Source organism: Danio rerio, chromosome 21 (assembly GCF_052040795.2).
Source record: "Danio rerio strain M-AB ecotype USA chromosome 21, GRCz13ab, whole genome shotgun sequence".
Lineage (NCBI taxonomy): Eukaryota > Metazoa > Chordata > Actinopteri > Cypriniformes > Danionidae > Danio > Danio rerio.
The window spans coordinates 11,162,419-11,175,907 of NC_141041.1; the positions used below are offsets into that span (position 1 = coordinate 11,162,419).

The following is a 13,489-nucleotide window of genomic DNA, read 5'->3' on the forward strand; positions in this document are numbered from 1 at the left end:
CATGCCCTTCCAGCTGCAACCCAGTACTGGGAAACATCCATACACACTCATAGTGGTGGAAAGAGTACTAAAAATCATACTCGAGTACACACTAAAAAACGTTGAGTTATTTATTTAACCCAGTGATTGAGTTAAACATATTTGTTGCTTTGTTGGGTTATTTTTAACCTTTATTGGGTTATTTATGAATGACCAGTTGAGTTAAATATTTGGTGCTTTGTTGAGTTGTTTTTAACTTTTATTTGGGTATTTATTTAATAACTCAACCAGTTGGGTTAAACATTTTAATTTCAACAATCAACTGATTTAACTGACTCAAAACAGCTGTATTATGCATGCATAATTTTGTTTTTGCGTCATAAAGTTGATTTAAGCTATAATAACGCAATAATTTTGTTGTTATTTTTTACAAATTACCTCCGTGTTGTGGTTTTTATATCCGTTTTACCATCCAATACCATCTTTTAGAAGTGTTCGGATGTGGTTAAAATGTATTGTACATTGTGGACACTGAGTGAAGCCTGCTGCAGCTGCTGGACAGTCTCTACAGCACACAAAGCTCCATATTCTGCACATGATTTTCTGCTTGCAGAGTTTACAACTGTGTGCACTTTGTTCTTCACTGTTTGTGATTCTTGATTTATTTTAACAAAAAAAATAAGTGTCTCCAGTGTCTGGAACTAAAATGAAATGGAAATAAAGCATTTTCAATATTCTGTATGTTATTTATTTACCCAGCCATAATTATAAAATTAATAGTAGTACAGTAAAGGTATAGTAGCAATAGTAATACCAGAATGGGAAAAAATAACATTTAATCAAAATAACCCAATGCATTGGGTTAAAATAACCCATAGTTGGGAAGGTGCTAACCTGTAGTTGGGTTATATGTCGGGGTATTTTTAAACCAAATATTCTAACAGAGAAAAGTACTATTACTTGCCCAAAAATGTAGCACAAGTAGAGTAAAAGTATCTGCTGTAAATATGTCAAAGTACAAGTAAAAAGTAGCCCTTTTAAAAGTACTTAAGAGCAGTGATTATGCTGGGAATTTACATGTAATTTGTGTGTGTGTGTGTGTGTGTGTGTGTGTGTGTGTGTGTGTGTGTGTGTGTGTGTGTAAAGGTAAGATTCTGAAGTGCATTTAGTGAGTGGTTAAGGCTATTTCCAATTGTATCTGGATGCAGCCTTTATGATGCAAGCTGAGATTGCATCACTCAGCGATGCAATGTCAGACACAATGCACTCAATGGAGTGAGTGAAGTCACTGTGACGGGTAGGGTTAGGGGTGGGGTTTGGTGAGCGCATTAAAAAGCATTGAATGCAGCTCAGATTTTAACTGCACCGAGTCTGCAGCCAGTCCCCTCTCGCTATTTTGATCATCATAGAGTAAACATCTGTTATCTTCTCATCAATGACATGCAGTCTAAACATTCTCTGTGTCATTGCATGTAAAGTATCTTCTTCACATTTAATGTTTCCAAACAGTCTGCTGCATTTATTCAATTTACCTGTACTGCATGTCTTTGGACAGTGGGGGAAACCGAAGCACCCGGAGAAATCCCACACAAACACGGGGAGAACATGCAAACTCCACACGGAAATTACAACTGACCATGTTGGGACTCAAACCAGCGACCTTCTTGATGTGAGGTGACAGTGCTACCACTGAGCCACCATGTTGCCCAGTAAACTAAGTGTTATGATGACTTGGCTCAGTGTTTCTCCACAATAAACAGTTCTCATTCTTCAACAATTTACTAGCTCACGACTCAAATAATTTTCTTCGATAAATAAAAAAGCTTTACTACATTAGATATAATTTAAAAAAAAAATGTTCATATATATTCCAACTTAAAAAAGAAACAATCCAAGAGACATTCTTATAGAATGACATGGGTTTAATTAAAATCTCTTACAGTATAAATGTGTAAGGATTCATATCTTGTTCAACAGAGTTTTAATAAACACAAATAATAATTTACACAAAAATAAGCAGGATATATAGTCCATAATTTATAATAATCTCATTGGCCTTGATATACCACATTAAAAACACTGCATTACATATATCATGTGGTCAAATATGGGATGCCATATCTGTGAACTGTAAAGTTAATGTGACGTTAATCAGTCTTGCTATATAATCTTGTAATTTGAGTGTAATAAATATGATAATATGAACACCGCTGCAGGTTTAATTGTTATACATTAATAAATTATGTCATCTTATGTTTGTGTATCAGTAAAATGCATCCCGAGGGAACATTATTACTGTCTAGTTAATCTCTGCTGGATATTTGTTTGTGTGTGTGTGTGCGTGTGTGTGTGTGTGTGTGTGTGTGTGTGTGTGTGTGTGTGTGTGTGTGTGTGTGTGTGTGTGTGTGGGTGTGTGTGGGTGTGTGTGTTTACAGTGTGTGTTTGAATGCATGCTGATATGCTTTGGAATAAAGACATACATTAACTGGCATACACATCTGTAAAATACAGAGAATAAAACATATATCATTTTCTTTGACCTTTTTAAACATATTAAAATATATCCGTTTGGTCCTTTAATTTATTATGCTACATGTACACTGAGTAAACTAAAGATATTGCTGTTGCGCTGTCAGCGAGGGGTGAGGAAATTGCGAGCAGAGGCCCGACTACTGCTGCTTTCAGTGTTGGTGTCGCCTGAACCCACTTCATTACCTGCTGTACAAAGAAAGAGAAAGAAAATCATAAAATGAATCATATGATTAATTATAATTGATACTGTACACAGTTTCACTTCATGTTAAATGACACATTATATATATATATATATTATCTTTGCCATGATGACACTAAATAATATTCTACAAAATATTTTTCAAGACACTTCTATACAGTTTAAAGTGAAATTTAAAGACTTAACTAAGTTAATTAGGTTAATTAGCAGGTTAGGTTAATTAGGCAAGTTATTGTATAATGATGATTTGATCTGTAGGCTATCAGGAAAAAATAGCTAAAAGGGTCTAAAAATTTTGATCTTAAGATGGTTTGAAATTTTTTAACCTGCTTTTATTCAAGCCGAAATAAAAATATATAATATATATAAACAGTTGAAGTCAGAATTATTAGCCCCCCTATGATTTTTTTTTCTTCTTAAATCTATTGTGCTTAGAAAAGTGTTGAAAAAATCTTCTCTCTGTTAAACAGGAATTGGGGAAAAAATTAAACAGGGAGGCGAATAATTCAGAGGGGCTAATAAATCTGACTTCAACCATATATTTTATATGTATTATGCATATTAATCCAGAATGCATACTAAGAATATAAATTTAATTTGCACAAAATAGAAAATAATTTAACATAAAAAAATATAACTGCTTATTCTTAACCCACACTGTAAAAAAATGCATGGTTCCACACAATTCCTTCATGTTATCCCACCACAAATTGATTAACTTAACTAGTGGATTGAACATAAAACAATTAAGTTGTCACCCCAAAAAAACGTAAGAATTGTGTTGTTTCAACTCTTTTTAAATAAGTTTAAGCATAATAGTAATTTTTTCAATGCATGTTAGCTAAAGTTCATAAATAGATTTTTTTAATTGATTAAATGATTTTCATGTTTTTTATTAATCATGTATTGCTAAATATTTGAATTACACTGTAAAAAAAAGGTTGACTCAACTTAAAATTTTAAGGAAACCAGCTTCAGGACATTTTTGCGTTCACTCAACTTAAATCGGGTCAAGTGGAGAACTTGGGTTAAAAGTTGAGTCAACTCTCTCAACTTGATTTCAACTTTTATTTTACAGTGTAGTTGAAAGTTACAAGTTATTAGCAGAAAATTAAGTATACACTCAAAAAGGATTTTTGCTGCTTGTTCAAACTACTTATTTAAAATGAGTTGAATCAACACAATTCTTTTTCTTTTTGGGAAGGGGCCAACTGAATTGTTTTATGTTCAATCCACTTAAATTTAAAAAAAATAATAATTATGAAGGCTTAATCGATTTGTGATGTGACAACATGAAGGAATTAGAATCAAGTCATATCCAGCATTGTGTATTTCTTTTACATTTTTTCATCAACTTAATAATTATAATAAGAAGAATAATAATAGTTAATTCTTTTTAATTTAGCAAAGCCCTGATTTATCAGGAGACGTCACAGCAGAATAAACCGCCTATAATAATAATATTAATAATAATAATAATAATATGATTATGAATATGATTATGAATAATAGTAACTTTCAAAATACGGGTGAAACACTTGTGAATTATTACTCTCAATAGATACATTTATAGCCATTTTTATAGACTTTTTAAAAGGGGATTTTATCATATTTCACCTGACTCTAAAGTGTCTTCCCGCACTGAACTCACCTTCATTTGAATGAGATTTCAACATGGCCATTTTAGCCAGGACTTTAAAGGAGAGACAAGCGCCGGTTTCTCTGTCACAAAGTCCACCAGCTTTACAGTCGCATGTTTTCCGGCACTCCATACCATATGTTCCAAACATGCAGTCTTATAAGAGAAACACAAACATATTACTTCTCATTTCAGGTTTGCTTAAATCACTGTAAAACATGATATAGTCGCTGAGTCTTGATTACAAAAATTAACTTCAGCAAAAAAATTTTAAGTAATATAAGTTCTTTTAAGTCAGTTTAATATTGATAGTCACATTTATTTTGGTTCAACTAAAAACCTCATGTACAGTGCATTTACCATATTTTTGGAAAGATTTGCTCACTGTTGATCACAGTATTGATGTTTAAGGTTCAAAAGTGTTAAAGGATTTGTGTGTGAGGCTCAGTTAAAGGTCTGATGATCGAGTGTGTTCCCTGATACAAAGCATTGAGTGTTAATTCACCAACTCACGTTGATCTTACATAATACCTGAAGTAATAATTTAGGGGCCCAAGAAGGACAACACAAAAGACACTAATAAAGGGCTGAAGAGTAGTTTGCCGAACAACTTTCTTTAGACTTGTCAGCTGAGATCATGATGACTTTAAGTTATTTTTGATCTAAGCAAGAAAAAAAGAATTAACTGATTAAAGAACGAAATAAAGAAATTGTATGAAACACACAAAGCTGTGATGTTATCTTATTTAAAAAAATTAATGGTTATAAGAAATACTTTTAACCTTTTTTCCATACATTGTTGATTGTCATTTTGATTTTTGTGACTATGATTTGTGTTTTCCTGTAATTTTAATTAGAATTTTAGTTTTATTTAACAGGAGAACTTTTAACTAATTTTCTTGTAAATATTTTCTTGCTGTACAGTTCTCTTTGTGGTTATTTTTAATTAGACTATATTATTTTCCTTGTCTTATTATCCTCATCGTAAAATATTCAAGAAAAAAATATATTTTTAAAAAATACACAGAAAACAAACCTAGAATACTTAATGGAACAAAAATAAAATTGACATGATATGTTACTTGTTAAACAATTTATTATAACTAAGGAATACAGTTTAATACAGATTATAATCAACATAACATTATATAGGCCTATATATATATATATACATATATATATATATATATATATATATATATATATATATATATATATATATATATATATATATATACAATGTTATGTTGATTATAATCTGTATTATATCATTTAAATCTGTATTATAGCATGTATCATTTCAAATATAAATAGGCTAATCAGTAATTGGTCTCTTTGTTAAAAAGTTAAGAAATCTTTATATATATATGAAGTTCAGATGCAAAAACCTCTAAATGCCATCTAAAATCTTCTCCTAAAATGAGCTTTTCTTATACTCCTTTGTTTATTTTTAAACATTTCACTTTAAAGGCATATTAAAAATGAACTTACTCATCAATATAAAAGTAACATTTCTGAGCCTACACACAAAAATCGGATCTATCTATAACCCTGCGTTATTTAAATTATTATTTATGCTTTAAATGTAGCACTCGATTTAGATTTAATTTCAGTTCACACAAAATTGACAACAACATGCTGAATCCTCCAACCTCCCAATGGGTGCCCGAGCAGGTGCGCCCATCATCAGACTGACTCTATATTGCCTACCTTTACAGATGCCATATTCATCCCCATAATCATCCTCATCCTTGTAGAAGTCGCAGAAGAGTCCCGGTCCGCACTTGACGCCATGCATCCCGGAGACGGTGCGGTAGCAGTGCTCACCCCGTCCCGCGGCGCAGACCTGGCAGCAGCCGCAGTCATCCAGCACCGTCCGCCGGCAGCGCAGCGTCGAGCCGCACAGCGCCGGGTTGCATTTGTCCGGGCAATTCACGGCGTATTTACCCCCGGGACCCCACGCCTCAGTCTCCCCAAAAACCACCATCAGTACGAACATCAGGATGGCAAACACACGCATGGTTGCAAGCGGCGGGTTGGATGCGATCTTCGGGTCTGCAGTGTTGGGGAGGAGCGGTCCTGTCCTCTCCTTGGATGTGACAGTGAATGAAGCGGCTCAGGCTGCATGGCTGTCAGCTTTAAACTAGTTTGTTTTGCACATTGTATGCCCTCGTCAGTTTCCTCAATCCGGTGTTGTTGTCTGTTTGCCAGCCTCTCCTCTCTCTTCCCTCCCCCGATTCCCAGTTTTAGAAATCCGGTTTGGAAGTGGAATTAGAGCCGCGCTGCCATCCAGGAATTGATGTCATCACTGAAGCCTGGATTTTTTTGTTTTGGAGATTTTTAAAGATTGACCCTCGTGTCGTGACCCCCATTAGTGGTCCTGACGTGAACGTGCATAACGAGATGTTTTTGGTACACTCTCAGAAATAAAGACAGCAAAAACTGGGGTGTTATTTTTAAAAGGAACGCTTTTGCACTTTTTAGTAGCCTATATGTGCACTTTACTAATGTAGGATACCAATAATGGACCCTATCAATTTCCTTGTGAAATGACATCACCCCAGTGACAGCTATAGTCAAGTAAAATATCAAGATGTCATGTTATAGGCCTATATATAAAAAAACAGCCTGATATAAAGATATATCTTCAAATACAAATAACATTAATGTTAATTTAATTAACACATTATTAAATTAATATTAACTTTGTCTGTGTATTTTATAAGAAGTTAATTAGTAAGATTACATTATATAGGACAAAAAACAGATAATCAGGAAATTATATATTTCCCCCTTTATTATTGTGATGATAATAATATGACACATTTTAACTGATGACAAAATTAGCCTGCATCCACTAAATAACATTTTGCATATGCAATGGTGTACCATTTAAGATGCTTTCAGAATTGTGCTGTTATAAATTCACCTTATCTAATATTTTGCCAAGAAGTAATGCAATCGTATTAATTTTGATATAGCTTCCTGTTGAATGCACCTAATTATTTTTAAATAGTTTTTTTTTATTAAAAGGAATAGTTCATGCAAAATATTATATTATATATTATATTATATTATATTATATTATATTATATTATATTTATTCACCCTCAAATGATTTTCATTTTTTTCTTCTGTTGAACACAAAAAGTTTTCAGGTCTTCAAAGGTATTTTGAAGAATGTTAGAAACCTGTTAAAATAACTTCCATTGTAGGTGATGCCAAGTCAATGATTAGCCTAAATGCTTCATACACTTTTCCAATTAACTATCCCAGACGCAATGCAGTTGGCCGTATCAATCACTAGATGACGCTGTTGACTAAAAATAACACATTTATGTATTTTTTGCAATTATGGATTGAATTAAACTTTTAATGAGTTATACCTCTGTGGTACTTTTCCAGTCCATCTTATGACGAAGCTCCACTGATTCATGTCCATTGGTGTGCGGAGGATAGTTTGCCAAACGCCCAAACAAGTCGTACCGTGTAGGCTACATACACCGGTAGTAAATAAACCTACAGCTCCAGCTGGAACATTAAATATTTGCTCGTTACCTTGAAGCTGAAAGTTCATTATGCGTAGCTATTAATTGACAATATTAATAATATATGTAACTTATTTATATGTGGACCTAAATGTTTACCATAGGGCTACATGTCAATGTTGCTAGGCGTGTTAATTAATTTTTGTTTTGTAAAACTACTGATGGCGTGTCTTACAAATAAAATACTACTTTTAAAGACCTTTCTTAAACATTCTTATAACAAAAGTGGCATGTTTTCATTCATGTTATTCACAGTGTTGTAAAAAGCTAAAATATCTAACAATCTTGAGTAACTTTTTTGTTACTATGTTACAGTTTAAGGCAGGGGGCACTAACCTTTTGGAAACCTAGAGCTACTTTTTGGGTACCGATTAATGTGAAGGGCTACCAGTTTGATACACATTTCTTAACAAATTAGCTAAATTTACTTTTAACTTAATGTTATTAATAATGAATGATATTCATCTAGTGAAGACACTGATCATGTTAAGGATTTCTCACAATAGCTGTCAACAATGATTTAACAAGGTAGGAAACAGATAAATATCAATATGCAACATGCAATATGTTTTTTTTTTAAATATATAACTTAATGTAAATTTAAATTTTTTAGCTACAATTGATTTACAATTAATTTAAAACGAATAGCTACAAAAATATTAGATGCAGCTTACTGGTATGTTGTGCTATGTTGAGCTATTTTTGGAACAGGCCCGTGTGCAACTCATGTGATCTTTGCGGGCTACCTGGTGCCCCCGAGCACCATGTTGGTGACCCTTGGTTTAAGGAGTAATGTGAATGTATGTGTCATGTTCAATGGTCATGTTACTTTTGCATTTGTTTTTTAAGAGTAAGCTAGGCGTAAAATTGTATTAAATTACTTTTAAATGTAACTTTACCCAACAGAAATTTAACTTCAGAAGAATCAGCGGTCCCATTTGATAAATCAGGCCTGTAGGGGGGTCACGAATTTGGTCCCTATACAGTATGTGCTCATTTGTACCATTTTTGACAGTATGCAATCATAAATTGTAAAATTGAAGAAGACTATAAGAAAAATTTAATTTTTATTTATTCAAATAAACACATTCTCACAGAGGAAATGAGCTGGTCAGTTTGTTATGTGCCAATAGGCCACAGTTTTTAATTAAAACAAGTTTTAACAGATTCCTATATGGTGTTGATGTTATTTTAATGATGCATGATAGTAGATTTGTATTTTAAAAGTAAGTATTTTATATTCAGGTTTTTTTTATTTAAAATTCTAATCTCATAATATTATTTATAAAACTGTAATAACTAAACATTTGTAACATTTGCACATTTGTAAATAAACACTGTGGTAAAATAGTATGGTAAGCACTTTGACAAAATTGTAGGAAATATTATTGTTGCATTCAAAAGTGTGGCCATGATCACCATCTGACAAGCTAATCCAGCAAATATTAGTGCTTTAAAAAGTCAATAAAATGCATTATTTAAACAATAATTTAATAGAAAATTAGGCGAATAACTGCAAACAGGTCCACTTTTGGAGAAAAAAAGAACCACCCCAATAGGCTGGCTACAGGCCTGTAAATTAACCCAGATTTTCACTCAAATGAAAAAAAGCCATTCTGACCAATTATATATATTTTTAATTAATTAATTTATTTATTAATGATTTTTTTGTCATAGAGACAAAGCTCTAAATGACAATATTGTTATATGGAATTGTTATTATGGAATAAATGCTATCAGAGTTTTGTTTAGAAACAAAAGTAGACAAACAAAAAATGAAACAAAAAAGCAACTAGTATGTATTAATATTTTGTTTTCACTGCAGTCCTTATTCTGAATGTATACTGCATGATTAATAAAATAAAAAAACAACCCAATGATTAGACAAAAATGGAAAAGTAAAAAAAAAGTTTTATTTTTTTCTCTATGTCTGTGTGTCTTTGTCATTTCCACAGATTTCACTTAACTGAGCAGTCTGGTTAATCTCAGATGACACAAATGGAGGATAAATTCACTTTTCTTGCCTGTATTCCATCCATTTTGAAAATAGCTGTTTCTTCAGTCTGAGACAAATACGTTTCTATTTTTCAGCATCTTATTATGAGGATTTTCAGAAGCAGGCAGAAGAGGAGGATGTTGTGGATGTTGTGCTCAGAGATGTTGAAGCTTTGCAGTAGATCTTGAGGGCTGTGGATGAAAAAATTAAGGGACTTCAGAGATTTATCCCTGTGTATGATATAGCATTTTACATAATAAATCCTGTCACTCTTCTGTCATCAGACATGGTTTGTCATGCCATCACACCTACACAGCTGAGTCAGCAGACCACTGAAGAACAACAAACTTGACCAAAGGCAAAGGTGAATGTGTGTGGGCTACACAGCTGAAACTGCTTACAGCTGTGGTTAGAGAAACAAAGAAGAAAGTTGTTAAAAATATTGTAGTTTCAGTCATGTTTGTTGGAGATTTAGCAGCTTATAGGGATAATGCAACATTACAGTATGTTATATTCATTCATTAATTTTCTTGTCGGCTTAGTCCCTTTATTAATCCGGGGTCGCCACAGCGGAATGAACAACCAACTTATCCAGCAAGTTTTTACACAGCGGATGCCATTCCAGCCACAACCCATCTCTAAAAAACATCCACACACACTCTCTACACTACGGACAATTTAGCCTACTCAATTCACCTGTACCGCATGTCTTTGGACTGTGGGGGAAACCGGAGCACCCGGAGGAAACCCACGCAAAGGCAGGAAGAACATGCAAACTCCACACAGAAACGCCAACTGAGCCGAGGTTCGAACCAGCGACCCAGCGACCTTCTTGCTGTGAGGCGACAGTATGTTATATTATTTTTTTTTTTTTGTGGAGCATAATTTGTGTCTAAATTGGCTGAATGGAAAAATGTAGGTGTTGCAAAAGGTTTTTAAAACAAAGAAGCAAACAAAAATGTTAATAAATAATAGAACTATATGAAGTCACGATAACAACCAGATAATACTAAAATATGATGATGATTAATTGTAAACAATCCTCATATTCAGTCCAAAAATATCTGTAATTACTTGTTATCTTATAACATTTCCAGAAAAATGTGTGTTTGTGTGTCTGTGTGTGTATATACACTCACCGCCAATTTATTACCGGGTTGGACCCCCTTTTGCCTTCATCATTCATGACATAGATTCAACAAGGTACTGGAAATATTCCACAGTGATTTGGCTTGATATTGGCATGATAGCATCACGCAGTTGCTGCAGATTTGTCAGGTGCACATCCATGATGCGAGTCTCCTGTTCCACTAAATCCCAAAGGTGCTCTATTGGATTGAGGTCTGGTGACTGTGGAGGCCATTTGAGTACAGTGAACTCATTGTCATGTTCAAGAAACCAGTCTAAGTTGATTCACGCTTTATGACATGGCGCGTTATTATGCTGGAAGTAACCATCAGAAGATGGGTACACTGTGGTCATAATGGGATGGACATGATTAGCAATAATACTCAGATAGGCTGTGGCGTTGACATGATACTTAATTGGTACTGATGGGCCCAAAGTGTGCCAAGAAAATATCCCCCACACCATTACACCACCACCACCAGCTTGAACAGTTGATACAAGGCAGGATGGATGCATGCTTTCATGTTGTTGACCTCCAACCTTCTATTGTTCAATTTTGGTGAGCCTGTGCGAATTGTAGCCTCAGTTTCCTGTTCTTAGCTGAAAGGAGTGTGGTCTTCTGCTGCTCTTGCCCACCTGCTTCAAGGTTGGACGTGTTGTGCGTTCTTCTGCTTACCTCGGTTGTAACATGTGGTTATGTGAGTTGCCTTTCTATCAGCTCGAACCAGCCTGGCCATTCTCCTCTGACCTCTGGCATCAACAATTCATTTGTGCCCTCAGAACTGCCACTGACTGGATACTGTCTCTTTTTCGGATCATTCTCTGCAAACCCTAGAGATGGTTGTGCATGAAAATCTCAGTAGATCAGCAGTTTCTGAAATACTCAGACCAGCCCATCTCTATACCACATCCATACCACGTTCAAAGTCACTCAAATCACATTTCTTCCCCATTCTGATGGTTGGTTTGATCTGCAGCAGATCCTCTTGACCATGTCTACATGCCTAAATGCATTGAGTTGCTTTCATGTGATTGGCTGATTAAACTATTTTATATATTGTGTGCTTTTAATTAGATTTATTTATTTTTAAACAGAATAAGCACAATAATCAAATACATTTCATCATAATTGACAAAACAACTACAAAATAACAATTGATTATAATTATTAAACCATTTCGGTAAAATAGTTAAATTATTATACAGACATAATCAGTAAAATAATTAAATATCAAATACCGCAAAAACAAAAGCGAGACACTACGGACCCTTATGATATAAACGTAATGACGTCACGACCCAACGCAGTTGGCGTAAAATCCACCGCTCTGCGCGCATTCCCGAAAAAAGAACGCCGCTATTTTTTCATGGCAACAGCTTGCGGAGCGGCAACCTTCCCCACTATAAACACCCTCCGGCGCCAGATTAACCGGCATTTCGTCCTCGCATTGCGTAACTCCTCTATGCCGGCTGTCGTTTAGTTTTATTTCTTTCAGAAGTGTATTTTTGAGAAGGTAAACACGGGATATGGTTGATAATAAAGCGCAGGCTTCACGTTCTGATAGGCAGCAGGTTTAAAGAGCCTCACAGGGGGCAGAGAGGGTTGATCTGCTGGGCGTGAATGACAGAAGGGAGACCGGAGATCCGATCGTTTTGGTGAGCATATTCACACATCTTTTTATATTTAATTCGACGTTGTGTGACCTGACGATGGGCTGTCGTGTTTGGAATCGATGTGGTTTTGCTCGTTAAACAGTTGGGCTCGTCATATGTCAGCTATTTTTGTCTCTATCACTGTTGTTTTGAGTCTCAGCTGATGCAACAATCTAACGTTAAGTCTTGCACAAGTGACAGTTCATGCATGTTATTGTGCTGAATGATATGCTTGTGGTCGTATTATATGCTGTGTTTTGGGATTTAGATGCATATTTGGATGATTGACAGATCGTATCTGATGCAGTCTGGTCCACCATGCTGAACAAAATAGCAGCTGCTTGGGGATGTAGTGGTTAGAAATGTATGGTATAGATGTAAAGTTGGTTTTAAATTTCAATATCAACTTGTGACATGTAAACATGACTTCAAAACAACATTAGCACTATTTATTTCGCTACAAACAATGTTGTACTTTGACTGATAGTTAATGGCTACCATAATGTTTTGACTATTTAGAAATGGCAAAGAATGCTTTTCTGAAATTATATTATCAAGAAGAAAGTCTGAATGTGTGAATATAAAACCAACTTCAGGGTTCAACGCTAAGGATTTTTTCTACTGGTCCGATCGGGCAAGTGGTTTAGATTTTTACTTGCCCTACCAAAATTTTCACTGGCCCCACCAAAAAAAAAAAGAAAAGGTAAGTTAATAGCTATTTTTTAGCCACATATTTTAAATAATGTGTCAAAAATAAAGTCTGTAAATCTAGAATTTCAATACTTAAAAAACAATTGTAAATATAAGTGTTA

At 34.3% G+C, this 13,489-nt stretch overlaps 2 protein-coding genes across 23 annotated transcripts in view; one reads left to right on the plus strand and one right to left on the minus strand.

Moving 5' to 3' along the window:
- Positions 1-1,883: 1,883 nt before the first annotated feature.
- esm1 (endothelial cell-specific molecule 1) lies at positions 1,884-6,495 on the minus strand. Of its 2 annotated transcripts, none has more exon segments than NM_001076741.1 (3): positions 1,884-2,697; positions 4,365-4,508; positions 6,063-6,495. In NM_001076741.1, coding segments are annotated over 3 exon segments (540 nt in total). In that variant the 5' UTR covers positions 6,373-6,495; the 3' UTR covers positions 1,884-2,611.
- Positions 6,496-12,373: 5,878 nt separating this feature from the next.
- LOC567670 (putative E3 ubiquitin-protein ligase HERC1) overlaps positions 12,374-13,489 on the plus strand; it is a 160,883-nt gene continuing 159,767 nt past the window's right edge. For all 21 annotated transcript variants that reach the window (XM_087300791.1, XM_087300793.1, XM_087300777.1 and 18 more), the window contains exon 1: positions 12,374-12,680. The gene's annotated coding sequence lies outside the window, so the exon portion shown is untranslated. The remainder of the gene's footprint in view (positions 12,681-13,489) is intronic.